We start from the raw sequence: 27,266 nt of genomic DNA, 5'->3' as shown, positions 1-27,266 counted from the left end.
TACTGGGCTACAGTATTAAGTTATGCAGGTTTATCTGGATAATGAAAACATTCATGGAAAAACAGGTTACAGAAATTTGTGACCCATGTGTTTCAGGGCATACACCAACTACTAACTAACTGCCTGTGGTCAGGAAATCAGTCAGGAGGCTTCCCCTTTGCCTCACCTCTTACACATTGGTCTGGAATGCATTTTTTCCACCTTTCTTGTACTTGTCACTGTCAAAGATCAGGAGACCAAACAGGTGTGACCTTCAGTGGCAGATCCCAGCAGCTGAAACATAGGAATGCAACTAAGAATGTGTTCCAGTGCTCTGTCACCTGTCTGCTGGGCAATGAGAAATTTACTTTCCTTTCTCTGTACCTCTGTTTTCCCATCTGTAAAATGCCAATAAAGATGCTTCCCACCTCTGTAAAAAGCTTTTCATTCTATGAATAAAAAACACCATGTAAGCGTTATTATTATAATTCCCCATGCCCATGTTTAAACTCCAGGAAGCAAAATGGCAAGCCTGAGGTTGTTGGTGCCTGACAGTACTGGAGAGAGAAAGAGTTAACACAGGATCACTCCTTTTAGGACCACATTTCCATTAGCCTCCAACATAGGTGTGGAAGTAAGGGAAGCTCAGTACTTATTGAGCTTCCTTTCAGACAGAGGAGGTAAGGAGACTTATGCTGAGGGGAGCAATATTGGCTATTAAGGCTGCCTACAATACCATCTTCACTCACTCAAGGAGATAAATGACTGTGCTGTAAGTGGGAAGACGTAATTAGCCATGTTAGTCTGAAATCAGGCAGATGGTAGGGTAGATTTGTACCTTAAAGACTAACTAAACCAGGGATGCATTGCATAAGCTTTCATAAGCAGCAGGCTTATTTCATCAGATTATTTAATCAGCTACTTCATTAGCATCTGATGAAGTAAGCCCACTGCTTACGAAAGCTTATGTTATGCAGTGCTGATTTAGTCTATAGGGTACACACCTACTCTGCCCTTCTGTGCTGTAAATAGATAATAGGTTCTTCCACCATGCTCATTACTACAGTACCTGAGTGCTTTCCAGCAGTGTATTCAGTGGCCTGTCTAATGTCTTTCACACAGCGTTTGTTTTCTCATCCACTCCCAAGGAGAAGCCTGTGCAATGTAAAATACTGTGCAAGCAATATTCTTGTTTTTTCCTGAAGAGAAACCAAGTGAAGAGCTGTAATCTGTGGTGAAATGCCTCTGCTGATGCAACTGGAAAGAAGCCTGCCCTCTCTGCCCTGTGTGCTTTACAACGAGGTGTGTAAGACTGTTCCTCAAATGCAGGTGACATGCAAAACACTGTTTGATCCTTCTCTACCTCACACTCCACAGCACCCAGCTTTCATCAAGGAATTGCATGAGTGTAAGCCTGGTGAAATATGATCCTAATGAAGAGATTAAGTCTGAAGCATTGGCCAAATCAGGTGTTTCTAGGGCAGCTGCTCCCTTCCTACTTGAGTGCCAGTATCTAAGGCAAGTATATTATGCCTGTTTCAAAGAGGAGGACGTTCTAGAGGTGTGGGGTGCTGAGTCCACTGTACTTTGAGTCTTTGCTCACTGCGAGCGATCAGTATACCTTTCAGTGGGGCCATGGAGAGATTCATCGATTGTAAGGGGCTGGAAGGGACCTTGGAAGATCATTGGATCCAGCCCCCTGCACCAAGCAGGAAAAACAACTGCAGGTCAGGTGATCTCAGCAAAGTTACTGTCTAGTCTCATCTTGAAGATTTCCAGGTTAGGCGATTGCATTTCTGGAGGGAGATTTTTCCACAGTCTGGACACCCTAGCTGTGAAGTAGTTTTTACTAAAGTTGAGCCTGAAACCGTCTTCCAGGAGTTTTGAATCCTGTGCCCAGACACCAAGACACTAAACCGGTGCTTCTCAACCTGGGTGCTGCAGTACTCTAGGGTGCCTTGAGATCCTTTGCAGGGTGCTGCCCAGTGTTAGCACAGTGAGGTGTGCAAACATGCTTCGCAAGCTAAACCCCAGAGATTTCAAACAGGAATCCCATGTGGATCTGTTGGGGTCTTTCTGAGTTTTCAGCAATAGAAGACTTGCTCTTCTATTTTTCTCTAGTCACAAAGGACTGAAAAGCAAGAGATGGCCCTTTTTGAGGGGTGCCTTGAATCAAAAAAAAAAAGTTGAGAACTACTGCCATAAACCCTGGAATACGTGCACTTCCACCACCTGGCAATGTTTTGGGGCTTGTTTCATTATGATCTAGAACATGGGGTATATCTTGGCTCCACTTGTTAGTATTGGGGAGTCCTAAACAGCCCTCACCTCTCTTTTTTGCTGTGCTGGGTGTGTTGCTACATTCCCCCTCCCAGATACTCTGATCCCAGAGTGTCAGGGAGGGGGGTTCAGAGTTCAGTCTGAATCACAAGGCTCAGCCTGAGAGAGAAGCTAGTTGTGAGGGACACTTTCAAGGGAGTGGAGAAGCAGAGGCCAGTGATCACACCCAGTGCTAATAAGGCTACACTAGGAAAGGACAAGGGTCATGGATCATGACTGTTTCCCTGCTCTCTGCTGAGTTGGCCAGGAGATCCTTATCTCGGAGGAATGAGTGGGAATATTGAACCTGAACTGCATAAAATTCCCAAATGGTATAAAACTCCCCCACACCAAAGTGGAGGGGTGCAAGCCTGGAGCTTGCCTCCAATACTGAGGATATCTTCTGAGGGCTCAGAGACCTTGGTAGGGAATCTGTTTGTGCATGCATCTGAACCCCAAGCCTCCAGGGTTGGGCCTGCAAGTAGGATGCCCCCTAAAGGATTTGGGAATGTCTGAAGCTCCAGATGGAGATGGAGGATGCTTGCCAGTAGTAGGGCCACTTATGGTTCTGGACTGACTCTCAGATTTGGAATTTGATTGGGCTGACTTGGCTTGGAATATGGGGAAAAAAAATCTCTGCTGTACGTAGGATGCCTGGCAATGGATTTGGGAGTATCTGAATTCCCAGGGAGGGAGCCTGGGATGGAGGATGCTCGCCGGTTTTAGCATCATTCATGGTGTTTAGAATGATTGAGTTCTGCCTGCTCAATCGATACGGTTTTTGGAAGGGTTGAAAGCTGCTCAGTCAATATGATTTGGAACTGATTTGACCTGGGACACAAAATATATGAATTATAAAAAATGCAAAACTCTGCTGTACGGAGCTGCTTTTGTTCATATTGCCTGGTGGATAACATCCCCATAAACCAGCCTCTGGTCTGGAGGAACTTGCTTTGGCTTTCCTTATACTTCTAACCAAATAAAAGCCCCCAGTGGCAGCCTGGGTGTAACATTATCTGCCCTAACACAGGAAGGCGCAGGGTCGCCCCCCCCAAAAAAGCATGCAGAACTCATGGACGTGTGGCCTAGGGATGGGGGGAGAGCCGTGCATTGAACATGGGCTACAGGGGATGTGCCTGGTCTTGCTGCTGCCCCGGCTGTGGCTGGGACACACCAGTGCTTTGGGGCAGGAGATGCCCCTTGCCCTGCACAGCGACACGCAGCCCCCTTAAGCCTCTGACATTCCAGCGCTTCGTGTCCCGGCTCCCATTGGCTCTTGCGGCTCTTTCAGCGCCCCCTCCCCGGCCTTCTTTGGTTTAGCGCCTCCTGATTGGTGGAGCTGGCTCGGTCCCAGGGAGCCTCTAGGAAAAGTCAATCTGGGCGTAGCCGAAAAAAGCCCTCCCCCCGCGGGGAGTGGAGCCTGGGGGCGCTGCCGGGTCACGCGCTGTCTTCTTGTAGCGCGCGGGCTCTAAACCCGCTCGGAGGAGGCGGCGCGGGCAGTAGTTGCGGTTTCGTGGCCGGGAGGCTCTTGAGTGACGCTCCCCGGACGCGCGGGAGGAAGCGTCGGGCCGGGGCCGGGGTATGGCCGAGCGGAGCCGCGTCCTGAGCCCTCGCAGGTACGGGCCGGGGCCGGGGCCGGGGCCGGGGCCGGTGCGGGGCCGGGCGCACACGTGTGCGGGGGGGTGCGGGTAGACGTGTGTGCGCAGTGTGTGTGCGGGCGTGCACGTGTGTGTGCGGGGGGGGTAAGATGTATGTGTACATCTATAGCCACGCGTGTAATGTGTGTGTGTAGGGACACGCGTGATCGGGGGTGCGCATCTCTCTGTGTGTCTAGGCGTGTGCGTGGCCATCTCTATATGGGTGTGTGTGGGCACCCGGGTGTGTATCTAGGGGAGTGCGTGTGCATCTATAATAGGTGTGTGCATGGATCTGTATGGGCATGTGTGTGGGTGCGCGTGTATCCATATGGGGGGTGCGCGTATCTGGGAGCATGCGTGTGTATATGGGTTCATGTATGTATATATAGATACATGTACATAATGTGCGTGTGTGTATATTTGCGTGCATATAATATAAATAGACACACATTTATACAGGTGCACGTGTATCTATAATTGGTGTGCGTATGGGTTCATGTATATTTATATGGGTGTGTGTGTATCTATAATAGGGGTGTTTATGTGTATCCGTATGGGCACACGTGTTTATATAGGTGTATGTGTATAATGCGTGTGTATCTATAGACGTGTGTGTGTGTGTATAGATATGTGTACATAATGTATGTGTGTGTAGATAGAAATGCACGTGTGTGTGTAGAATATGTGTGCGTATATACCTGCACACGTGTGTGTGTATAGTGCATATGTATAGACTTCAGGACTCGTGGTGGAGATGATATTTTGTATTAGACCAACAAGATTTTTGCAAAAAAAATTCTTTAATTGCAATTAAAGAATTTTTGTGCAAAAATCTTGTTCTAATACAAGATACCATCTCCACTACAAGTCCTGATTGCTTTCTCCTCTAGACCAATACGGCTACAACCTGGATACCTGACTATATATAGATGTGTGTGTGTAATATATCTAAACCTGTGTGTATCTCTAGCACAAGATTTCCTGAGTCCAAGCTCACTCCATCAGATGCTGTAAAAGGATGTGTTTTGGTGAGCTTGTACCCGTGGTTCTCTGCCAGGGTGCTGCGGCGGGCTAGGGTCCCCTGAGATCCTGTCACAGGTGCCACACTGTCAGCACTCTTAGGTGGGCAGACGTGATTCTCAAGATAACCTAGAGATTTCAACAGGAATCCACAAATATTAAAAACATTCAGACTCGTTGGGGTCTTTGTCAAGTCTGTGCAACAGAAGAATTGCTCTATTGTGTTTTTGTCATCAAAACACAAGTAAAAGCTATGAGCTGGCACTTTCTCCAGGGTTCCTTGAGTCTAAAAAATTTGAGAACCACTGGTTTATAAGGTGCAAACCTACTCTGCCTTCACCTTGACTTCAGATTAACATGACTACCTACATCTGTCTCTTTTATTGGGCCCCCATGGTTGGGGTAGACATAGACAAGCTTTCCTTTTGACTTTTAAGGAGCACATAGCAGCGCAGCATTTGTGCCCAACATGGTCCCTACCACTGGAGAGATCTCAGCTCTGTGTGCCTAGAAGCCTTGAAAAACTGCCTGTGAACTTGTTTCAGGAGAGGTGAGTCTTTTCTTTTGGCAATGCAACCAATGCCCTGGGCAGCAGGCAGGCTGTAGTGGCTTGTCCCAGTTCGGGACACGCTCACAGCTCACTCTACAGCGCATGGGTTGTGGCCACGTTGCTTGTGAATATTTGCGCATCACTGTTTTGAGGACGCTGCATCGGTACATGCAAAGACTGTTATTTTAGAGGTCCCTGCTAGCCGGCATGCAGCATTAACGTATGAGGAGGGAGAAGCGTGGTAAACATTCCTTATCCTGAATGGATAAGGAGAGGTATGGCTAGGAGAGACATGGCTAGGTTCGCTAGTGTGAAGTCAAGCAGAAAGCAGGGTAGATTTGCACCTTATGGATAAATCAAAGTGTGTGCGTGTGGCACCAGATTTTGCGAGCTGTGAACTTCAGCCCACAAAAGCTTGTTGTGTGTGTACACATATACTACTTTTGGTAACTCTGTAAGGTGCACATTTACCCTGCCTTCTATCTCGATTTATAAAACATTGGCCTAGCCCGACATTCACAAATCAAGCTGTTGTTATGGCTGAGTCGTTGACCATGAACTAGATCTTGTGATCTCTTGCAGGCTTTCAGCTGAACTTTTCATTTGGAGCATGCTTCTTCCTTTTTTTTTTAAGATTATCAGTTCTGAATGTGGGTGCCTTAAGTTAGATGTCTACGTAGACGTTGCAAAGGGGACCTTCTTCAGACTTTTTTGGGGGGCGCTGTAGCTGCTCAGTGACTCAGTTAGTTTGCATATGTAGGTACCTAAATATAGAACTAAGTATCTATTCTGAAGTTTCTGCATTTAAAATACTGGACCCACGTTCTTATTAAATAGTAATACCTTAATGTTACACGGGCTCCATGTGGGCACAAGGATGAAGCTAAGATTTTTTTTTCAAATTGGTTCTGTGGGAGATCTATTTTAGGTGAGATCTATTTTTTTTTTTTTTTTCTGAAAGCAAGCAACATGTTGGTCTTGAAATCAGTCAAGAGTTTGCATGCCATTTTTCTTAATGAGGCTTTTTATCGTGGCACTCAGTGTTGTCATTCAAGAGTGCTATTCCTAATGTGCTTACACTCCAGGTATTCCTGGTTAACTGAAGCTAAATTACATGCACTCTGCAAGCATGCTGTCAACTGAAAATTGCTTGTAGCTAAGGTGGTGCAAAAATATGTGTACAATAAGGGTATTAAATCTGGGAAGATGATGTTGCTGAAACAGATGGCTATGGTAACACGTGCGTGTGAGAGAACAGTGCTTCTGTTGTTAACCCTTACCTTAGAAAAGGCAAGAGCTAGAGGTGTTCAGAAACAGGCCTGCTACTATAGTAAATCAGGTGAGCTCAAATGGCTCAGGGATTTCCATTCCTGAGGGCAGGCAACAGTACCTTGCACTTCTCCAGTTTCTCTCTTCTGAAGATCCTAACATACATCACAGACTGAAATGAAGTTAGCCTCACCAGTCCCTGCTCTGTTTCACAGGTGGGGAACTGATGCCCCAACGAGGTGTTGTATTGTTCGGGGGGGACAGGGCTTTGCTACTCCAAGCTGACCAGTATAGCCGGCAACTCTGGGGGCCTGAGTTACTGCTGGCACCTGGGATCATTGCAGTGCTGTGTCTTGTGGCTGTTGTATGCCAAGGGTTGGAGATGGGTGGTCCTTCAAGGCAGCCTTGTGCCTGTCTCCTGCATTGCTTACCCTGAGGAAACGCTCTGATAGCTGGCACTCGGGCCTCGACTGTGCTCTGGCCCCTTTATGTAGCATAAAGGGGCCAGGCTGCAGCTGATTTGTTCCCACGTCTGAGTCCTTTAGGTGCTTGAAGCCGGTGGCCATCCTGCTTCTCCCCTCCGCTGCGGGACATCTTGACCCTGTGAACTGCAGGCTGTTTTGCTCTGGGTCCTATCATGAGAGCATTGCCTTCTTCCCATCTCCTGTGCATCAAGGCATCCCCCAAGCTGAGGGAGGATACAGGCAGGAGATTCCTTTCCCCAGTTGTTGTGGGCTGGGGTTGCTCTTCAGGCAGCTACTTTGGCTTGATTTTTTTTTTAAGGCCATGGGAAAATCTTTTTTTAGCTTTTCTGGGAAAAAAAAAATGGATATGATATTGAAACTAGGAGGGGATGGGGAAATGGCCTTTGTCACTGGATGGAAAATCCCCATCTCATGAGCTGGTTCTGGAGTGAAAGGAGCGGGTAGCAATTAAGCAAAAAAGGACAGGGTGAATTCTGGAAAATACTGTTTACAAAAATGGCCTTGTTTTCACCATTAAAGGCTCTGTGGTAACAACTGTGTTGAAACGTGGTCTTGTTAGCAGAGTGATGAGGGCAGTTCTTATCTCAAAAACGGCATCAACCACACTGGGGAGTGTCTAAGCACAGTTGTTGCAAAGAAGGAAAAATAACTTTCCCTCAGTAGTTTGGGGAGCAGAGCTGAAATTATGCTGGCCATGTAAGTCAGTGGTAGAGTGAATGAAGCAGCAGAGAACAGAGCATTGCAGGGCTGTTGGCTCATGGTTTCCCCTCCTCTCTCTATGCTTCCTGAGTCTCTCTCTCTCCTCCTCTTCCCACCCTGTTAAAAAGTTAGGCATAAGTTGAATGCAGTCATATCCACCCACCCTCCTTTGCTGCAGCCTTTCTCAGGCTGGAAATAGACACCTTTGTGCCACCATAAACATTTTTATGGGGGTACAGAAGTCAAGCAAGCAGATGTCCATGCCCTTTATCACTCCCCACGTGCCCCAAATTTGTGGTCGTGACATAGGTGGTATTAATTTGTGCTGCTATTTTGTGACGGATGTCTGTTTGCTCAGAGGCAGGAGAGTGCTCTCCAGCTATCCTGGGAGCACCTGCCTGGTTTCCCCCGTCTGGGATTCCCCAGATGCACATGAGCTTTCTGAGGTTGAATTCTTCCTTGTGCAATCCTGGGGCTGGGACCACCAGTTTCCTGCAGCATGTCTCTGCAGGTGGGGAAGGCATTACCCATTGATCCTGAAGGACAACGGGTAACGCATGGTTTTCCCGATGGAGTGGATCAGCTGTGCTGGGACACATCTTGGCACAGATGACCCACTTAATTTGGCCACATCTATTTATATCCTCAGAGTCGAGAGGCTTCTGAGAGATGTCAGAGTAGCAAGACATAGGTAAGTCACTAGAGAGAAATGTCTTTCTCAATGATGCAGGGATTTGGTGCTTAAGAACTGGGGAGGCTGAAGGGAGGAACATAACATACCTCTTTAGGGGAGGAGACAGGAGCTCCCTAATGTGAAGGTCAGTGGCTGGGACCTTTGCCAGAGCTAGGCTTTCTAGCAGAGAAGCTGCCACCTCAGCACAAAGCCGATCGTCCCAGGGCTGTGTTTGTTTAAAACGACGTCTCTAATGCAGTTTGACCTACCATAGCCTTAAAGAAAACCCCAGCCCACGGAGGACCTGTTACAATGGAGGGATCAGAAGCAGCTATGTCAGCAGGAAGCTCCCCCAACCCACGTCCCCTCCCAGGGCCTGGCAACGGTCCCAGCTTCGGAGAAGAATGGGACGGTGTCGAGCTGGCTGCCCCTGGGAGGACAAAACCTGAGCCCCAAAGCAGGTGTCACAGAGCTGGGCCTCTCTGCCTCCCCTAGCTGGGACCATGTCTAGCCGTAGGCTACAGCAGTCAGCAAGAAGCATGAAGACTTTCTTGCTTGCCTCTCTCATGCAGGCTGCAGCATCCGCAATGCTGGTTGTTGTTCAAATGAGGGGGAATTTTGTTGAGATTTAATCCTGGATTAGCTACAGGGAACAGGCAGTCAGGGCACTCTAAATCCCCCAAGGACCTGCGTTCTTGTGATGACAGTAGGTGGTGGCTCTTTTTAAAAAAAAAATAAAAATCCCAGGCTGTTTTGTGGCGGCTCCACCCAGGGGAGGGGAATCCTGGAGGGAGAAGTACTTCACAACATTGTGGTGCCTGGTATCTGGGGATCATAAGACATGTTACTAGCATGGGGGTTCCTTCTTTTGCAGGAGAGGAAACTCCGGTGCAGAGGAGGGAGTTGCCTGGGGCCATGAGTCCAGCTGGGAGCCGATGATGGAGCCTTGTGTCTGTGAGTACAGTGCCTTGGAGCACCGGCAAGCTTGGGGTGTGGTGGAGCTCTTACCAGCGGTCCCAAAGCAGAATTTTCCCCTGGTTTCCACCAGTTCGGCCCCGTGGATGGGAGGTAAATAGGGTTTCTTTGCTGTGGGGGAGAATTTGCCATCTCCCCCCTCCCCACTTCTAGGGCTGACAGCTGATATCCTAGCTGGAGCAGCCACAAGGCCTGCGAGGTATGCCAGTGGATCAAGCTATGAGCTTGCTTTCAGGGAGGGCAGATCTGATAGGTTTCAACAGGGGGTAGAGAGCAAGTTGTTATCTTGCCTTCTTTGAAAATGCTATGGAAGCGGCATGGCACAGGGGAGGGAAGGAGTAACTGTGAGCCAGGACTCCTGGGTGCTTCCACTGGGTTTCCCTCTGTTTTCTAGTGTGACCTTGAAGAAGTTACTGAATAACTCTCCTTCACTTTCTGCCTCTACAGATTAGCAATACTGATGCTAGTTTATGCCCCAGGAGTAGTGAAAGCTTGTGTTTATTGATGGGGTAAAGTGTTTGTGCAGCCCTAGATGCAACAGGCTGTAGAAGGGGATGGAGCCCTGTTATGGGCTTTAAAATCAGAGCCGTTGGAGTGGTTTGGAAGGGCTCGAAGAGAATGCAGGGTCTAAGATGCAGCTAGGATATTGTCATTACACTCGTGGTGCTTTGTGAAAGCAGAAAGTCCATGGAGTCCCATCTAAGTAGATATATGCCACTTGCCCCCTAGCACTGACTAGGGAGGCTGGCATTAGCAACAGGTATTGGGTAAGGGCCAATGAGTGAAGCTACAGAGTAAAGTTTCCTGCAGGCCCAAGAGCTTGTTAAATATCAGGGAGCTGCGGAGCAGGGCTTGCAAGTCACCTCATCTAATCTGGATTAGTCAGCGGTGTCTGGAAGGTTCCTGTTATCCTGGTCGAAGATGGGATTCCTGTCTTTTCTGCCCTGGTGGAGGGACAAGAGACATTCTGCTCTGTTGTGTGATGCAGGCTTTCTGCTAGCGACAATAATAATTTGCTTTAATGAGTAGGTTGTGACTACTTTGTGGATGTACTTTTCTGTTTCTCTGACTCAGATGTTGCTTTTTCCTGTCCTAATCATCCTGTGTTGTATCATGCTTGGCCTTAACCCCCACTGCATGTAACCTTCACTTTTTTTTCCTTTGTGGCCAGAAAGGAGTCAGGATGTTCCCATCTGTGACGTCAGTGGTGAGGTTCTCTGCGTATGACAACGTCACGCATTCCACTGCTCTGGTAACAGTGCCAGCTAGCGTGACGGCTCTGTCCCCTGTGACCACACAATCAATCAATGATACCAACATCACTGTGCCGCACAAGTGCCTGCTTCTACTTTACGAGGACATTGGGAAGTCTAGGTGAGAGTTGGGACCTGGGGATGGAGCCTGGTATTATCCAGGGACACGGGCTTTTCAGGATTAAGGGACTGGTGTCTTCCTCTGCATTGGGAGATTTTGCAAATACGGAACTGTTAATCCTGCATCTCTCTCTGCAGAGTCCGGTACTGGGACCTCCTGCTCCTGGTTCCCAATGTACTCTTCTTTGTCTTTCTTCTCTGGAAACTGCCCTCCGCCAGGGCCAAAATCCGTGTCACCTCCAGTCCCATCTTCACTACTTTTTATATACTGGTAAGTATGGGCACGTGTACTCTGACCTGATGGGGGAGGAATCTGCTCCCCTTCCCAGAACATTTCTGATTGGATGACTGGGCCTTTTTCAGATCCCTAGTGAGTAAAATCTTCTGCAAAAGCATATGAACACTTTAAAACTAAGGCACGGTGTAATAAATGGGCACTGGGCTTCCCAGTGTGAATTCTGTTTCTCCTAGACAGTAGGGATATCTGGATTTCAGATTCTGGGTTGGGTCTTTCATGACTTCAAAGGGACCTACTTTAAACCTAGCCCCATATTTTATCTCTGTGTTTTGATATCTGTTCTCTTGTGTCTTCCCTTCCAGTTGCTTTCTTTGCAGTCAGTCCTAGTTAAAAGAAAACTAACTTCTTAGTGAGGGAGTGGAATAGAAATGGCAGCAAATGAATTGTCATGATGTTAGCAGGAGTGTCAGTCCTTACCAGCGCTTTTGTAGAACACCCTAACTTGATTAGAGAGCTGGAACCGGAGGTCCCAAGGCTGCAAGGCCCTCTTTGAGGGTGCAGGAAAGTGACCATCTGTTCCTGCAGGGTGACCCTTCCTTTGGGTTTGAAGGAGTGATGACTGAGTCTTGTTGATGTGAAGTTGGAGATGGAAGCAGAAGGAACAGGTAGATGAGTCTTGTTTCCCAAATGTGTAGGGTCTCTTATCTCTTGCCTTCTCCCCAGTTTAAGGCAGCACGTGCAGCCTCTACTTGTGCTATGGAAGTCTCTCTAGTGGTTTCTGAATACCATTTAGCTCGCTGAGCACCTCTGGGAGCATGGTGTACACTTAGTCCAACCAGATCCTTAAAGCTCCTGGGTGCAGTTCACAACACTCCTGCCCAGGTGAGCAGTCTGGCCTCTGGCTGTCTCAGAGCAGTGGTATATGGCTGCTCATCAGTTGGGTGAATTCAGCACCACTGCAGCATTCTGTGAGGCAGAGCTCAACTTGGTTGAAAGAAAAGTCTGTTTGTACATGAGGAGAGTGAGGTCTAGGAGGTGTCTTTCCTCAACCTGGCCATCAGTTACAATAGATAAAAAAAACCAGGAAGCAGATAAAATTGAGGCCTAGATAATGCAAGCCTAGATGGAGCCTGTAATCAGAAACTCCGAGCTGTGCATGGTGCTGCCAGATAGTGTAGGCTCCGGAGGTCAGGAGTGAGGGGAGGGGAAGGAAAACTTTGAACGACCTAATGCATTCAGAATTTTTAAAAGCCCTGGGGAGAGGTTTTCAGTCTGGATTTAAATTGTCCTCCTTGGTGTCAGTACTATGAATAGTCCCACTGGGAGTTAATGGAAATTGAAACTCTGAGAAACTAAAGAGAAGAAACAAAAGTGAAACTGATAAGTCTGTTGGCTTTGTCCAAGTAAGGAGCAGTGACTAACCCAGCAGCAGTGTGGACTGTGGGAACCATTTCTCTCCAGTTTTAGTCATCTTGGGTATATCCATAGGAAGATGAGGACACAAATATTTTCTTTGTGGTTAGGATCAGTATGCTAGTGATTCCTTTCAGGTAACTAGTTTGCTCTTGTCTGTAAAGAACAAATAAAGGATCTCCCTCTTGAAGGGCTTGGGGACAGCATAGCAAACTGGGGACAGGCTAGATACCAAACATGTTTCTTTTTACCCCTTCTTGAATCCTACCTGGAGAAAAGTTATGTCTTTGGGACTTGCAATTTTTTGGGGGGGAGAGGAGAAGGGAGGTAGAGGAGGCAGGTGATTGGGTTTGTTGACTAGAAATTAGTGCAAGCTTTGGAGAGAGCACATTTCTTGCCTTTCAGAGCATAAGCAAGGAGGATTCAGTTTGCATGCAGACAAGGACAGCGCTCTTATACTGGTGGCTTGGAGCATTTGGGGATTTTTCCCTGCCTACTCTGTAGGGGAAAGGTGCTATAAAGACCTGTAGTAAGTGGTATGCTCCAGGGAGCCTGTTCAGGGTGCTCTGTGAGCTAACCAGCTTTGCCTGCTGCTGTCAGCGAAAGGAAACTTCAGGTTGTGAGAGAGCCCATCAAATCTGACTTCTACCTGTTGTGGACAGATTAGCTACTTCATTTCTAGAGTGTTAGCTTAATATACAATGAAGCTGGCAGCTCTGCTTGAAAAGATTGTGCCTGTGGTATAGTGTGGAGATACTTGACCTAGCTCTAAAAGGGTTAGTTTGGATACCAAAAGCATATGGGGATGAGGTATATTAGCCAACCCAAAGCTCCATGCTATAATAGCTAGAAGGTTTCCAGTTCTTGAGCCAGCTTGACTCTCTGCTGCACTATACTCTGTCATGTAAGAGACTCTGAAGTCCTTGGCCCGAGCTGATCTCTTATCTTCTGCATCCCTAAAGGTTACCACCATTTAGCGAAAGAGCAGAGCTCCACAATCTTATTGTGGATCTAGGGTTTGTTGGCTGATCTCGTGGATCAGCGACCTGGGAGAGATCTATGTCCTGAGGCAGCCCAGGCCATCATAATCTGAACTAGTATTTTTTTTTTGTTGGTTTGACATTTTTTTGACTGAAGTGGCAAAAAGGAGAAGGAGATTAGCTTCTCTGCCCTGTGTGAACATCTCCCCATTCCATATAATATATCTCAAGAGCAAACTGGATGCTTATCTTGCTGGGATCCTATGACTCCAGCTGACTTCCTGCCCTTTGGGCAGGGGGCTGGACTCGATCTTCCGAGGTCCCTTCCAGCCCTAATGTCTATGAAATAATGCCCCCAAGGGCACTGAGTGGAAAGACTCGATGAGGCTTCCTTCACAGTTGCTTTGATGGACTAGAAATTTGGATGTTTACTTTTTACTGGGGCCAGTCTCTGCTGCCTATACTGTAGTCATCCTGCAGTTAGGCTTGGGGTCTGGGAGACCATCACCAGGGGTCTGGCTTGAGTCAATAGCTTGGAAGTCTTGAATTCCATCAGCTGGGCTTCCAGCCAGGGAAAAGGGTCAGTGGAGTAAACTTCCTGATGGTCACCATGCAACACACTGGTACCAGCTCACTCTGACTGTCTTTTTTTAGGTCTTTGTAGTGGCATTGGTTGGGATTGCAAGGGCCGTTGTCTCCATGACAGTCAGTGCCTCTGATACTGCTACAGTGGCCGATAAGGTGAGTGTCCTTCCAGAGTCATTATTCAGGTCTGGCTTGAAAGATGAGTAGTAGCTTCCTCGAGATGTTTTATCTGCAGTGCTCACAGCTGTTCAGTACCGTGGAATGCTGCTTTGACAGCTCTCTTTAAATGATTCCAGCACCCAGAGCTGCAGAACAGCGAACATCCCTGCTTCCCCAGGCATGCTATAGCAAAATCTCCATCGTGAGAGGCAGGAGTGTGGATGTGGTTCGTGTTTGATTGCCAAGACGTGTCTTGAATGCCAAAACGCATCTCCCCTCAGTTTGTTAGCCCCTGGCAACACCTGTGCTGTAGTCTCCTTAGCTAAGTGAACCTCAGGAGGAGGCATGAGAGTCTTTCCTGCGTACCTTTTCTCTCTAGTGTTTTGTGTCATGACTGTCATAGCTCCTCAGTGCACTACTCTCTGGGACCCTGTTTACCTTCACTTTCATTGCATGGCTTTAAATCTGCAGGTTACTGTATTTACCCAAATACAAGACAAGGTTTTTCTCTCTAATCAGCATGAGAAAAAAAGCCCCTTAGCTTACACTTGCATACAAGGAAACTGCCTTAAATACATAGACTATCATTAAACTGCTGCCAAAAGCAGCATGTGTTCGGGAATGGGAACCAGCTATGAAGTTAATTAAATGCAGCCAACACTGAGCATGACTAGAAAACACATGGCTCATATTGGACAAACATGCTGATAAATATTTTTGCAACAACAAAAAAAATATAAATTTCTATAAATTTAAGTATAAACATGTGTGTGTATATATATACCTATGCTGCTGTGGTTCACTTGATAGTCCAAAAACACACCTTTAGGGTTACATCATTCTCATTTCCGTTACAAAATCACACCACACAGCCATGGTTCTACATGCCCACTGATGGGAACCTACAAGGATAGAATAGTGTAGCTCATCTGTATAAAATGTGGTAGTGCCCATTAAGCACATTCCTCCTCAGCACCAAGTCTTTTTCAAGTCATGGTGAGCCACTACATTGCATGACATTTTGACCTCTTCTTCACTTCCAGAGTTGAACTCTGCCTTTTTCTCTTATTTCTAATAATTCCTGTTTCTTCACCAGTCTTAGATACCTGACAAACATCGCCAAATAGGGCCCCAAACAATTCATCTAGAATTCCTCTGCCCCTTCCCCTGCCCCCTAGCTTGGCACATATGATTAGTGCGGTCCTGCCCTTTATGAGGTAAAGCCAGACCAGGTTGCCCTGAGCCTTATCTGCATATACATTTTTGGAGCATCCCAGGACTCATGACAAGAACACCTACTTGCAGCCATGAGTGGGGCCTAATGGATCCTTTGTGGGAAGTATCTGGAGTACAGACACTGGGGACTGCCGAGCTATGGGGTCACCATGGCTTAAAATGTTGTTGACTCTGCTGGGGCTCAGCCCAATGAACTGTACAGTCAATCATGAGTCTTTGATTATTGGGTTAAGAACATGTATAGCTTGTACTGCATATAAGTAGGTGCCAAAGTGCTGCTCAAAAGTGTATTTATGGACTTGCAGCAGTTTTAAAAGAGAATTGCTGAATGTTACCTTTTTTTTTTTTTAAGTGAACTGAGTGTATGGGCGTTATATGCAAAATGCTGCAGCCATGTTTAATATCAAGGACACTGTTTTCAAATTTGCTCCTCATTTCTATGTGCTCAGGGAAAGTTAAGGAGAGGGGGAAGGGGCTGCCAGGGGAAAAAGTTGAGGGAAAACAAAGCAAAGGGGCTACCTGACCCCCCAGATTTTTTTTTCCCTGCTGTAGCAGTGAGAGGGGGACAAATTCAGAGCAAACTTCCAATAATTATATTATATACCTGGAAAATTATAAGCAAACCAGGTTCTTTGGATAAATCTTATATCTTTTATTAGACCAACTCAAATAGTTGGAAAAATTCAACTTAGCAAGCTTTCAGGCACAAACACCCTTTGCCAGCCTAATGAAAGGCATTTGTGCCCGAAAGCTTGCTAAGAAGAATTTATCCAACTATTTGAGCTGGTCTAATAAAAGATATTGGATTTACCTAAAGGACCTTGTCTGCCTGTGTCCTTAGACCAACACGGCTACAATCTGCACCCCTGGAGAATTAAACAAATTTATACATTTTCCATATATCAAATTACTTATTGGGAGATTGTTTTATAATCATGGTCATCTTCTGTTCTGGTAAATAAGGAATGAAATGTTTTGAGAGAAACTGCCTCTCTCTAGCTCTCCCTTCTGTGTGGCATCCTCTGTTTAGAAGTCCTGAAGCAAGGCAGATATCCTTTTCAGCCCGTTGCCTGGTGTGGGGTGTCTATCATGGAGCTTTTGAAAGTGAAAATAGACTGTTAGACTGCACTTTAAAAAAAAAAAAAAATGGGAACTGCTCTTCCAAACTAGTTTCTGATCATAGCAAATAACATGCGGTGGAGGGATAGCCTTATGCCTGGGCATATAACAGCCTGATTTTGGATGACTTGTTACCTTGTTTCCCTAAATATTGCAATATTTTTAAAGGATTTGACATATTCTGAGGGAGGCAGTATGGGTCAAGGGTTAGAGCAGAAGTTTGCTCATTGCGTCTCCTGGATACAGACATTCCATTACCCCCTTGTGTAACACTGGGGCGGGGGGGTTGTTACTTCATCTCCCTGTGCTCTGGCTTCCCCATGCATAACATGAAGAAATGAGCATTATTTGCCCCGATGGGGGAGAGTTATATAGTCCTTCTGCTTTGAGCAGTGGCACTAGGAGAAAGCAGGGTGCTGCTGTTTCCCTAGCAATAAGTTGGCCACAGAATAAGCCCTTATCCCTAATTTTTGAACTGATGAAGATGCAAGCTGCCTGGGTTGGCTATGCAGCAGAGGTCCCACCCCTGCCACTAGGGGAATGGCTTCAGCTGTGCTGAACCATGGCAGCTGGCTTCATCCTAAGTGCTGGGTGTGGGGAGGGTCTGGAGTGCTGGGCCTCAAGGTAAAGGGTATACGGACAAGGGAGGTCCCTGGGAATGGTGTTCTCCCCCAGGGGGAGTGGAATTTCCGTTCATAAAGGAAATGGGAAGAGTTTTGCTATATAAACTTCCCTGTGTCTCTGTTCCTCCTGACCCTGCCTGCCTGCCTGGTTCCTGTTGCTTTGCAGATCCTGTGGGAGATCACGCGCTTCTTTCTTCTGGCCATTGAGCTGAGTGTGGTGATCCTAGGCCTCGCCTTTGGTAGGTGCCAGGCGGCTTCCTGCTCCCAAGGCCCCCGACAGGCCTCTTCCCTTCCACAGAGGCTGTGTGCACACCCTGGACAAGGGCTGGGGAGGGGTGAGGGTCAGTCCTGTTGGGCAGGAGATGACTAGACTAGTTAGACCATGTGTGAGACTCATGGGGAAATGGCCTGGGGCTTAGCATGCATGTGGTTTCCTATGTGACTCATGCAGTACCTAGCACTCCAAGCACCAACACAGAATTCACCTACACACACCTGGTGATGCTAAAGTGTGAGGGGAGGCTGCTTGAACCCCATTTCCTATGGGAGGAAGATTCCTCTGGGGACCTTTTTACCTTGCCTCCTCTTGGTGCTTTCCTCTTGACAGCAGGGGCTGAACAAAGCCTTCTCTGGTGCCTGTTGGTGGCTCAGTTCCAGCTGCTCAGCGTGGGTACTCTCCAAGGTCGTCTGTGTATCTTTAGGAGCATCTGTGATGCCCCTTGCTGCAGCAACTGAGCAGTGGGTCTCCATCACCTGGGGGCCCGGAGCCTGGAGCAGATGAAGTTGCTTTCGAGTTGATTAAAGGGAGATTCTTCTAATAGCTTTTCACTGCTCAGGCTGTAGCTTGTTCCAGATCTTGTAACCATGGCGGGAGGGCCTAGGTGCTTTCCTAGTGTAGGAGATGGGAACGAAGCAGAGCCAGAGCCTCTTGCCCTGTTACTGTCATGCTCTGGGTCCTCTGTCTGAGGGAGGCTAAGCGGTCTGGGTGGCAGTATGGCTTCCTGGGGTGGTGAGCTGTAACCTCTTGTAGTCTTAGGGGGATGCCAAACAGTTTTTGGTGTTCTAGCAGGCCCTTGGGTGCTCAATCTTACCGGGGCTGGAATGACTGGGGGAATGATCTTTCCTTGCTCCTTTCAGGTCATCTTGAGAGCAAGTCCAGTATTAAACGTGTCTTGGCCATCACCACGGTGCTGTCTCTGGCCTACTCTGTCACCCAGGTGAGCGTGTTGGGGCAGACAAAGGAAAAGGCCGCGTCTTGGAGTGAAACAGTGCTTGCTTGAGAAGATCTGGCCTCCTATGGAGAAACGGGCCTGTTGCTTTGGAGTTCATGGGAGAAGGAAGATGGCTTTAGATCACAGCAGGGGGCAACATTTTGGGCAGCATGCCACAAATCAAGCCCTGTGCCCTCCTGAGTGCTATTATCCCCATCCCCTGCTTGATGTGCTGCTCTGCTTTCTGCTTCCTTCCCTGTGATCCCTTCCCAAGGTGCTGCTGTGCTTTCTGCTTCCTGACCAATTTGCTGCTGTGCTGTCTGTCCCCTCCCTGTTCTGCCACATGCCACTTATGGTACCCGTGCCTCAGGTTGGCCACCCCTAGCTTAGACTAAGCTCCATCCCACAAGTGTTTGGTGGGATGCAGAATGTCTTGAGACTAGTGATGTAGCAAGAACCTTTTGCCTTTAAGGCATCTGATTGATTCTGCGCTCCAGGCTGGCACAGTGGAGGACAGTAAATAAAATATGAAGTTGTGGGGGGCTGACTCATTGAGGGGACTGGGAAATAGGAGTCTCTTGCATCTAGGGAAAAGGTTCCAAATCCACACAAGATGGAGAAGCAGGGCTGCCCATTGGGACCCTTGCAGCCTCTCCTGTCCTGTCTCTTGCTTAGCTGAGAGCTGTTCCTCACCAGTGAGTTCCTAGCTAGTTTGCCAGCTCAGCATATTAGCTGTGTGTCTCTCTCTGAACAATGCAGTGTGTGTCTGGGCCTGTTCTTCTCTTCACCAGTGGCAGTAGCCAGCCCTTTGGAATGGTTTTGTCTGGGGCAGCACTGGGGTAACAGGGAAACAATTGTTCAGTGTTCAGGCTCTCTCGCAGAGGCAACAGAGCTGATCACTGCTACATGATACACTGCAAGAGCTTCATTAAATATCAAGTGGCTAAGCTGTCTGGATTTAATAACTGTCCAGGGAGTGCCACACCTTTTTCTGTGTACAGCCTTAGCTGTCTTTCAGTGGATTCTGAGTACGTGAGTCTGGGTTTCCTTTCCCAGCTCTGTACACAAGCAGGAGTGTTTAGCTTGGATGGTGCAGTGGGAAGTGTCAGTTCTGGAGGCAGGAATGGAATACTTGCCATTTCAGTGGTCCCTGCAATCTGGTCTCCTGCCTTCCCGTCATTTTGTCTTCTGGGAGGTCATGATGAGGGGGGACTTTTCTCCAAAGCCAAAAAGTGCTGCTGATCCCCAGGGAAAAAATTCTTCCATTGCAACAGCCTGCAACTGCACTTTGCATTTGGCCAGGAGCTCATCTGTTCATAAATGGACACCCTATCCTGCCCTGTTGAAATCCTGGGGCTCCTTGGTTTCTTGCCTATATTTTACCTACTCTTCTTTTAATTGAGTCCGAGTTGGCTAAAGAGCACATCTGAGCAGTGCAAGAGGTGGAGTTGAGTGGAGTGGCAAGGTCAGCAGTTATCTGAACTTCTGTGAATGCAGATATCCTCTGTCAGTGGAGGGACAATGGGTTCTGTGAAAGCCAAAGTGCTGAGAGTGCCTGTTCTCCCTCAGGGAACACTGGAAATCCTGTACCCTGATTCCCACCTCTCTGCAGAAGACTTCAACATCTATGGCCATGGAGGGAGACACTTCTGGCTTGCCAGCTCCTGTTTCTTCTTTCTGGTGAGTACATGGCTCATGCCGCCTATCCTGGCCAAATGGAAGGATAGTTTGGGTTGGTACCTCCTCTTCGGCAGCTGTACCTTGATATCTCCACTTACCTCCCTTATCTTTTAAATGAAATGATGAGAATTGGGTGCAAGCAGTCAGGCCCCCCAGGCAGGTGGACAGCCCCTGGCTCCTTACATGTACCTGCTTAGTCTGTGACTTCCAGGTCCAGTGCTAGAGCTCCTGGGAGATGGTGTTTGTGATAGGGCAGAGAGCCATGAAGATTGAAGAGAGACCAGGCTAAGAGTGGACCAGGTCCTGACAGCTGAATTCAAGCTCTGCCTGGGGCCTTCCATGCCTTTCCAACTTCTCAACATACAAAGGGAAGAGCCTGTAGCATAATGAACTGTCGAGTACCCACAACTACTGTCTGTGGCTTTAGAGACGCATCCACCCACCACCCCATTCCTTTGAAACTTGCACTATTAAATCCTATCATGCACAGGGCAGAGACTAAGTTCTTTTTCTCCCTCAACAGGTCTATAGCTTGGTTGTTATTCTTCCAAAAACTCCGCTGAAAGACCGGATTTCTCTTCCATGTGAGTGGACTCATCAGGCTGGTGGTGTTGTAGTCAGCCAGTGTGGGGAACAGAGACATGTGGGTGGGAGCAAAGGGTTCCAGCAACTAGGGCTCTTGCAAATAAATACCTGCTTGCCCCCTTTTCTAAGTATCTGGGTAGTGGGTGCCTGGCAGGAAACTGAGAGGTTGGGTGGCTCCTCAAACCTAGTAAAGCTCCACAGTGCAGGTTGTTCTTTAGGTGGGTTAGTTATTGTAGCTTTGGCTTGGGTTTTCCATGCTGGCAGATAGAATGACCTGCCACAGTGAGGTGCTCATGGGCTTCTATGGCAAAAGAAGGGTTGCTTTGGGGCTCTTTAAATGGCTAATTCCTGAATGGTGGAGTCCCTTCAAAATGCCACATCTCAGGTGGGAGGGACTGAAATGTAAGATGATAGACAGGGTGGGAGGGATTGTTCACACCCCCATTGTGGCAGCTAGAACATTGAATTAAAAGACTGGCTGGCTCTTCCATTGGGAAGGAGGTATAATGTGTTTGTCCTTGTAGATTTTTTTTTTTTAGATGCACTAACTACAAGCAGGAGGGCCTGACTTATTAAAGAAAATTCCATGAGTAGCACTTGAGGTTGTACTCTCTTGGAGTACAGCTACTGAGAGGGGAAAGTTCCAGGCTTTCTAGGCTGGTTGGAAGCTTCTAGCCAGTTCTTTAAATACTGCACATTGGCGCAGTGCTTACCAAAGTATGCCTGCTGCGAGTCGGTGCAAGTGTCCTCAGCTCAACTTAGTTCATATCTGCAGTACCCCTTGCTACTCCAGTCTTAAACATTCCCAGTGCTGCTGATGTCCCTCAGTATGGACCCATAGCATCCTTTACTTTTCCTACTTTGGTCTACTATGCTGTTTTACTAACTCCGCTTTTACTCCCCTGCTGACCCACAGTGCCTCTTTTGGTTCAGTCACAGGCCCTGTGAGCAACGCTAGGTCCATGTGTTCAGCAGTGATAGGCTTGCGCCTTTTATTCTAATGACAGCCGTTGGAGTCCCCTGCTGCTGCTTGGCATGTGAAGCTGTGGTTTCCTCCATAAGTGTCATAGTATGTGGCTGTCTCACTTCCTGACCTCCAATGGTACTACCGGCAATAAAGAGAAGAAATATGGGGTGTTGATCTTTAAGTAGTTCCCAAGCTTTCCAGAGCTCTGTCTCTTCTAACAGCAGTTGAAGACATGTCTCTAGGCTGTGCCACCTCCTTCAGCTGGCAGCTGCTATCATAAACTACTTAGCTGGGGCTGGTGAGCCTGATGTTTTCATCCTTGCGTCCTTGTCTTCCCCACAGCGAGGAGGAGTTTTTATGTCTATGCTGGAATTCTTGCCCTGATGAATCTCCTGCAGGGCCTGGGCAGTGCCCTCCTCTGCGTGGATATCATAGAAGGACTGTGGTACGTATGGGAAGGGGACTGGTTCTGTCAGCATCCTCAGCTGGAAGAAAAGTCTGTTGCCGAGTTAGCCAAGACTTATTTAATATGAGTCTCTATTTAGGGGTAGCAGAGAAGTTTGCTTGCCTACAATCATAACTGGGACAGAAGGAACTTCCCTGCTGCCCCTAAATAAAGTGGTGGGTATAGGTATAACAGTAATACTGTTAAGATGCCCCTCTGTGAAATACACAGGACAAAGGTGCACTGTTGTAAGGGAGGCATGTGCAGAGCTCCTCCAAGAAGTGTTCTCCATATTCCCTTCCTGTGTAAGGGAGGGGGAGCACTTAGTCAGCAGTGAGGACCAGCCCCTGGCTTCATTTTGCCTGGGGTTTTCCAGTGAGAGAGGTCACATTCAGGAGATGCAGAAATAGCACAGAGCTGTCCATTTTGTACTGGAAATATGTCATTCTTGGGACAGGGCTGTCCCATGGCTGAGCAGGGACTTTCTGGGCTGAGAGAAACTGTGAAGCATTGACTGTTGAACTTGTTCATCTGGGCCAAGGGAGCATGCTTAGTTAGTAGAAGGTGTTGCCTTCTGCCTCCCACGCGGTGTCTTGGACCCTTGGGAGGGAATGGGATCCCTTCCTGAAGGCATGGGTTTGCTTATTACACATAGGAACCATTTTCTGTACTGTGAGGAGACGCTAACAACTTCATGTTTCCTCTTGCCTCTGACAGCTGTGTTGATGCCACAACATTCCTCTACTTCAGCTTCTTCGCACCTCTCATTTACGTGGCATTCCTGAAAGGCTTCTTTGGGTGAGTAGATGGGAGTTCTTTTACCTTGCTTAGTCTCTCACTTCCCTCACTTGTAAAATACAAGCCATGGTTGGACCTCAGTAACAGAACCTAGCTCTGCCACTGCCTCTAACCTTGGTCAAGTCTCTTCCTCTCTCCGTGACTCCATTCCCCTATAAAATGGGAAACAGATGCCAGCTCCTCGTGAGGGGCCGAGTTGTTGATGTCTGCACCCACTGTTAGGTGCTGAGGAGTTGACTAGTCAAGTGTTTTGTGAATGACTGATTCCCACAGTTGGATTAAGTAGAGAACGTGGCTCCTGGATTCACTGTTGGGTGTGCAAAGACCTGTACGTGATTCACAGAGATTTCAAATAGGAATCCAGACTGTCAAACATGCTCTGACCTGCTGTGGTCTTTGAATCCTTTGCAACAGAAGCATTGCTCTATTATTTTTCTGTAGTTGAAAAAAACTCCAAGTGAAAGTTAAGAGCTGGCATTTTCCAAGGGCTCCCCTGAGAGGTAGAGAGCCGCTGAAGCGTGATTCTTGGACTTGAGGTGCCCCCGTGTGGCCAGCTGGAGGCAGTGCAGTGTCTTCACCCTACTGCTGTCTCCTGAACAGGACAGATCAAACTGTACAAGCGTGCTGGTAAACAGGAAGCAGCAGATTCCTAAATCTTCATGGGACTGAACTGTTGTTCTGCTCTCTGCTTTGCAGTCTGAAAGGAGCAAAGTTTGGTATTGGCTCTAGATGGAAAACTCTGCTTTTGAGATGAGTGTCCTGATCCAAACCTTTCAAGTCCCATGAATCCCATTCCATTGGAGATGATGGCAGAGTACCCATTGCTGACTTTGGCATCAGGACCTCATTGTTTAAATTGAGGAAATCTGTGCACTGCAGTGGGAATAAGAACAGATATTCCACGCATCCACTTGCAGCCCTGATTGTCCAGCCATAGCTCTGTCAATGTGCTTTGCTCCAGAGCTGTGCCACCCCCTGCTGCTTTGGTCCTGCACCCTCCTGGTGAGGGGATGGTGGAGTTCATATGATGTGGCCAATGGTCCCTAAGTGTGGGGTTCCATATTGTTGCTGCTTCTCAGCTGGAGAGGTCACTGTGCTGACATTTCACCACATTCACCAGCTTTCTAACTCTTTTTCTCTCCTTCCTCCTGACTCCAGGTCTGAGCCAAAGATCCTTTTCTCCTACAAATGCCAAGTGGATGAACCTGAGGATGTTGATGTGCATCTCCCCCATGCCTACGCTGTAGCCAAGAAAGAGGGCATGGATTCCGGCTTCTACTCCAGCACCCAAATTGACACCACAGCCTACCTAGATGATGTTGCCTCTATGCCCTACCACGTGGGCAGCATCAACAGCATTGATAGTGACCGTTGGAAAGCCATCAATGTGTGAAGCAACCCACACCTCCTTTTGCAATGCCTCATTCCCCTCCTTCCAACCTCTCTGATCCCACAGTTGCTAGGATGTGCATTGGAAATTGATCCTCAGCTATTCGGTGTGGCTTTCCCCTCTTTCCTTGGGGTGTTGTCATCCCATTGTGGAACAAAATAGACAACTCCTCCGACCCTCCCAGAAGGACATGCGCTGTCTTCACATGAAAATGGCCTAGACCAGCTGTATTCACACATACCTTTGTGCAGAACCTTCCTGAGTGTTCCAGAGATGGATGAGACCCAGAAGATGGGCCTGAATGATCCACTTTCCTCTTTGAATGTCTGAAAGCACTTATTTGAGTGGGAGGTGGGTGGGTTTGGGGTGCGTGAACTGAGACTTACGCACCAGAGCAGCCAGAGGAAGCATTCTGTGCATGGACCCAGAGGCACTTTGGGCTGTCTCAGTAGGCCCACCTTCCCAAATAGTATTGTAATTAACCTGCTCAAGCTCTTAGCAATAGCGGTGTCTGGTGAGGAAGCTCGGAAAAGCGGAGCTGCTCCCAGCTCTGGTTGATACAGATACAAATCATGAAATGCAGTATGATGGGAATTGTGTTGAGTGTTTAGCTGGGGAAGGCAGTGAGGGGTGGAGTGAGGAAGTACAATGATGATTGAACTGTTAAATGTGCCCCGAGACCAGGGTTGCATTTTACAGGCTTGTGAGACTGATATGTCCTGAGTAAAGAATAGCGGGACTGTAAAAGAGCTAACATGGCTGGTCAACTGAGACCAAACAAGTGAGGAAGCATCTCTGAAGAATGTGCTGCTGTATAACTGGACTTGCAGCCTGACTTCTCGGTGACATGCAGCTATGTGCTTTACACTGAATTGGGGTTTAGTTTTCACACTCAAACTGGCCATGTGAGCACGCTACAGGTCTGTGCTCTGCTTTGGAGGGTCCCCCAGCTACAAGAGGGCTACAGAGGAGAAGGCTGGCTCTGAAAATGAAGGCTGCAGAGATCAGAGGCCTGAGGCAGAGCGAAAGCCGAAGATGAGCCTCAGTTGCTAGTATCCCATGCCTGGAGAGGTATGGGAAGCCAACCAGGTGGCTAGAGTCAAGAGGACGAGTGTTCTAGCTTGGGAGGTAAATGGGAAGTAGGCAACATGCTACCGCTTCTGCGGCAGCTTCTGATCTGTGCTGTGTTGTAGCTTGGGCCCCTGGCACAATCACACTGGCCTGAATAGGTGCTGCAGCTGGATATGTTTAAAAACCATATGACTTTGGACTTCCCTACTGGTCTATTTAAAGACTTTCTGAGGTCTTGCCATTAACCTCTTCTACATGGAAAGAAGGGTTTGCATCTGACCAGCACGACATGGACCCCATCGCATTCCTACCCCGTGGCTGTTCTACTCAAGGCTTCCATAGCTGGGCTTGTGGGACCTCTGGGATGCGATTTGCATTCATCAGTGGTGAATACATTTATGCTGGTAGCATTAGAAGTGCTGTTCTGACTGGAGACCTCCAGGTACGTGGAGGATCTGACATGTGAATTGGCTGCATTTAATTGGAAATGGCAAGTTGAGGTTGTTTTCAGCATGTATGAATTTTATGGGTCTCTTCTTTGACTGCTGATTTCTGGATCCTGACAGTTGGGGATAATTAAGGAAGCAAATATCCTTCCTGTTGTGTGGTGCTGGAGTATGGGTTTGAATCCTGAAGGAGGTTAGAGGGCGTAGTTTGCTTCCAAGTGTTCCCAAATGAGGGAGTGGGAAGCCTGAGGGGTGACAACAGGGAGTGTGTGTGCATCACTACAGCCATGCAGGCACTTGACTTCTTTAGTTGATGAGCACAACCTCGCTGTGAAGGCCAGGCTATTCTGTTCCCTTTGTTTTCTAGCCATCAGGTCTCTAAGCAGCCCTGGGACCCAAAGGGAGAGACACTTGGTTTAAGTGCATGTGTGCTTTTTACTTTATTATTTTTATTTACTTTTTAAAGAGACCTCATTGCACCATGTTGGCTCCTCAGAGCCTTGTAGACTTCCACAGCATGTGGTGATGACAACAGCAGGTGCCTGGGAATGTGCTCTGAGATCTTTATTGAGCTCTTGTCCGGATGGGCCTTTATCCCACCAGGGAAACCTTGTAGCTTCCTAGTGTAGCTGGCATTAGCTGCATTAGGACCCCAGTGTAGTGGTCTGTGGGGGCTGATGGGAGCAGGGTTAGGCGACTGAGAGCAGGGTGTCTGAATGGCTGGTGGCATGTCTGTGAGTGCTGCTCTGGTGGCTGAAGCCCTTGGAGATGAACCACTGTTAACGACGGTGGGGAAACTTAAGCATAATTTCCGCTGTGTAGGCAGGGCCGTACAAGTCGACCCGGGAGCGGGAGGGCCTTGTTCTGGGTGGGGGACAGAATCGTCCCGTCATGAAGAACAAAGGATGGGAGTCCAGGACTCTGAAAATAAGGCTTGCTTGTGTCTCTTCCTCAGTGAAGTAAGAGCAGTCTGTGAATTCTGCCTATCATTGGCTGATTGAAATGCAGAAGGACCAGCTGCCAAGTGCATCCATCCACTCCTTTCTGGATGGGACAAGTATCTTTCCCCCCCTTCCCCATTTCCACCCCCCACCCCCAAAGTCCAGTATTTCCTTGCAATGTCCCACATTATGCTGCTAAGGAGCTTCCACACTAGGTCGAGGACTGACCGTATTCCCGCTGTATGTCTGTGTGTATGTAGCGCCTCAGAGACCAGCACTGGCTGTGGTCTATGGGCAGAAGCGCTTGTCTGTGTCGGGCAGGGAAGGGGAGATTGAAAACAGAGTAATGTATATTTTTGTTTGTAAAATAAATAAAATTAAGTTTGGCATAAACAGAAAA

The 27,266-nt window shown here is 47.9% G+C and overlaps 1 protein-coding gene across 5 annotated transcripts; it reads left to right on the top strand.

Annotated features, from left to right (window-relative positions):
• The first annotated feature begins 3,724 nt into the window (after positions 1 to 3,724).
• Positions 3,725 to 27,266, top strand: TPRA1 (transmembrane protein adipocyte associated 1). 5 transcript variants are annotated; one of them, XM_019499722.2, is made up of 13 exons: positions 3,726 to 3,914; positions 5,393 to 5,505; positions 9,506 to 9,585; positions 10,782 to 10,980; positions 11,118 to 11,250; positions 14,265 to 14,351; positions 17,499 to 17,571; positions 18,470 to 18,549; positions 20,113 to 20,223; positions 20,747 to 20,807; positions 22,118 to 22,220; positions 22,938 to 23,018; positions 24,177 to 27,266. In XM_019499722.2, exons 4-13 carry the CDS (start codon positions 10,790 to 10,792, stop codon positions 24,409 to 24,411), a joined length of 1,155 nt encoding a protein of 384 aa, XP_019355267.1. In that variant the 5' UTR covers positions 3,726 to 3,914; positions 5,393 to 5,505; positions 9,506 to 9,585; positions 10,782 to 10,789; the 3' UTR covers positions 24,412 to 27,266. The 5 variants fall into 5 exon arrangements, with proteins under 5 accessions (XP_059571921.1, XP_019355267.1, XP_014461241.1 ...); XM_014605755.3 differs by having other exon boundaries at positions 3,727 to 3,914; positions 10,778 to 10,980; XM_006264421.4 differs by lacking the exon at positions 5,393 to 5,505 and having other exon boundaries at positions 3,727 to 3,914; positions 10,778 to 10,980.

The sequence above is a fragment of the Alligator mississippiensis genome, chromosome 12 (genome assembly GCF_030867095.1).
Source record: "Alligator mississippiensis isolate rAllMis1 chromosome 12, rAllMis1, whole genome shotgun sequence".
NCBI lineage: Eukaryota > Metazoa > Chordata > Crocodylia > Alligatoridae > Alligator > Alligator mississippiensis.
Note: the sequence above shows the minus strand (reverse complement) of the source record. Positions and strands in the feature narration are given on the sequence as shown.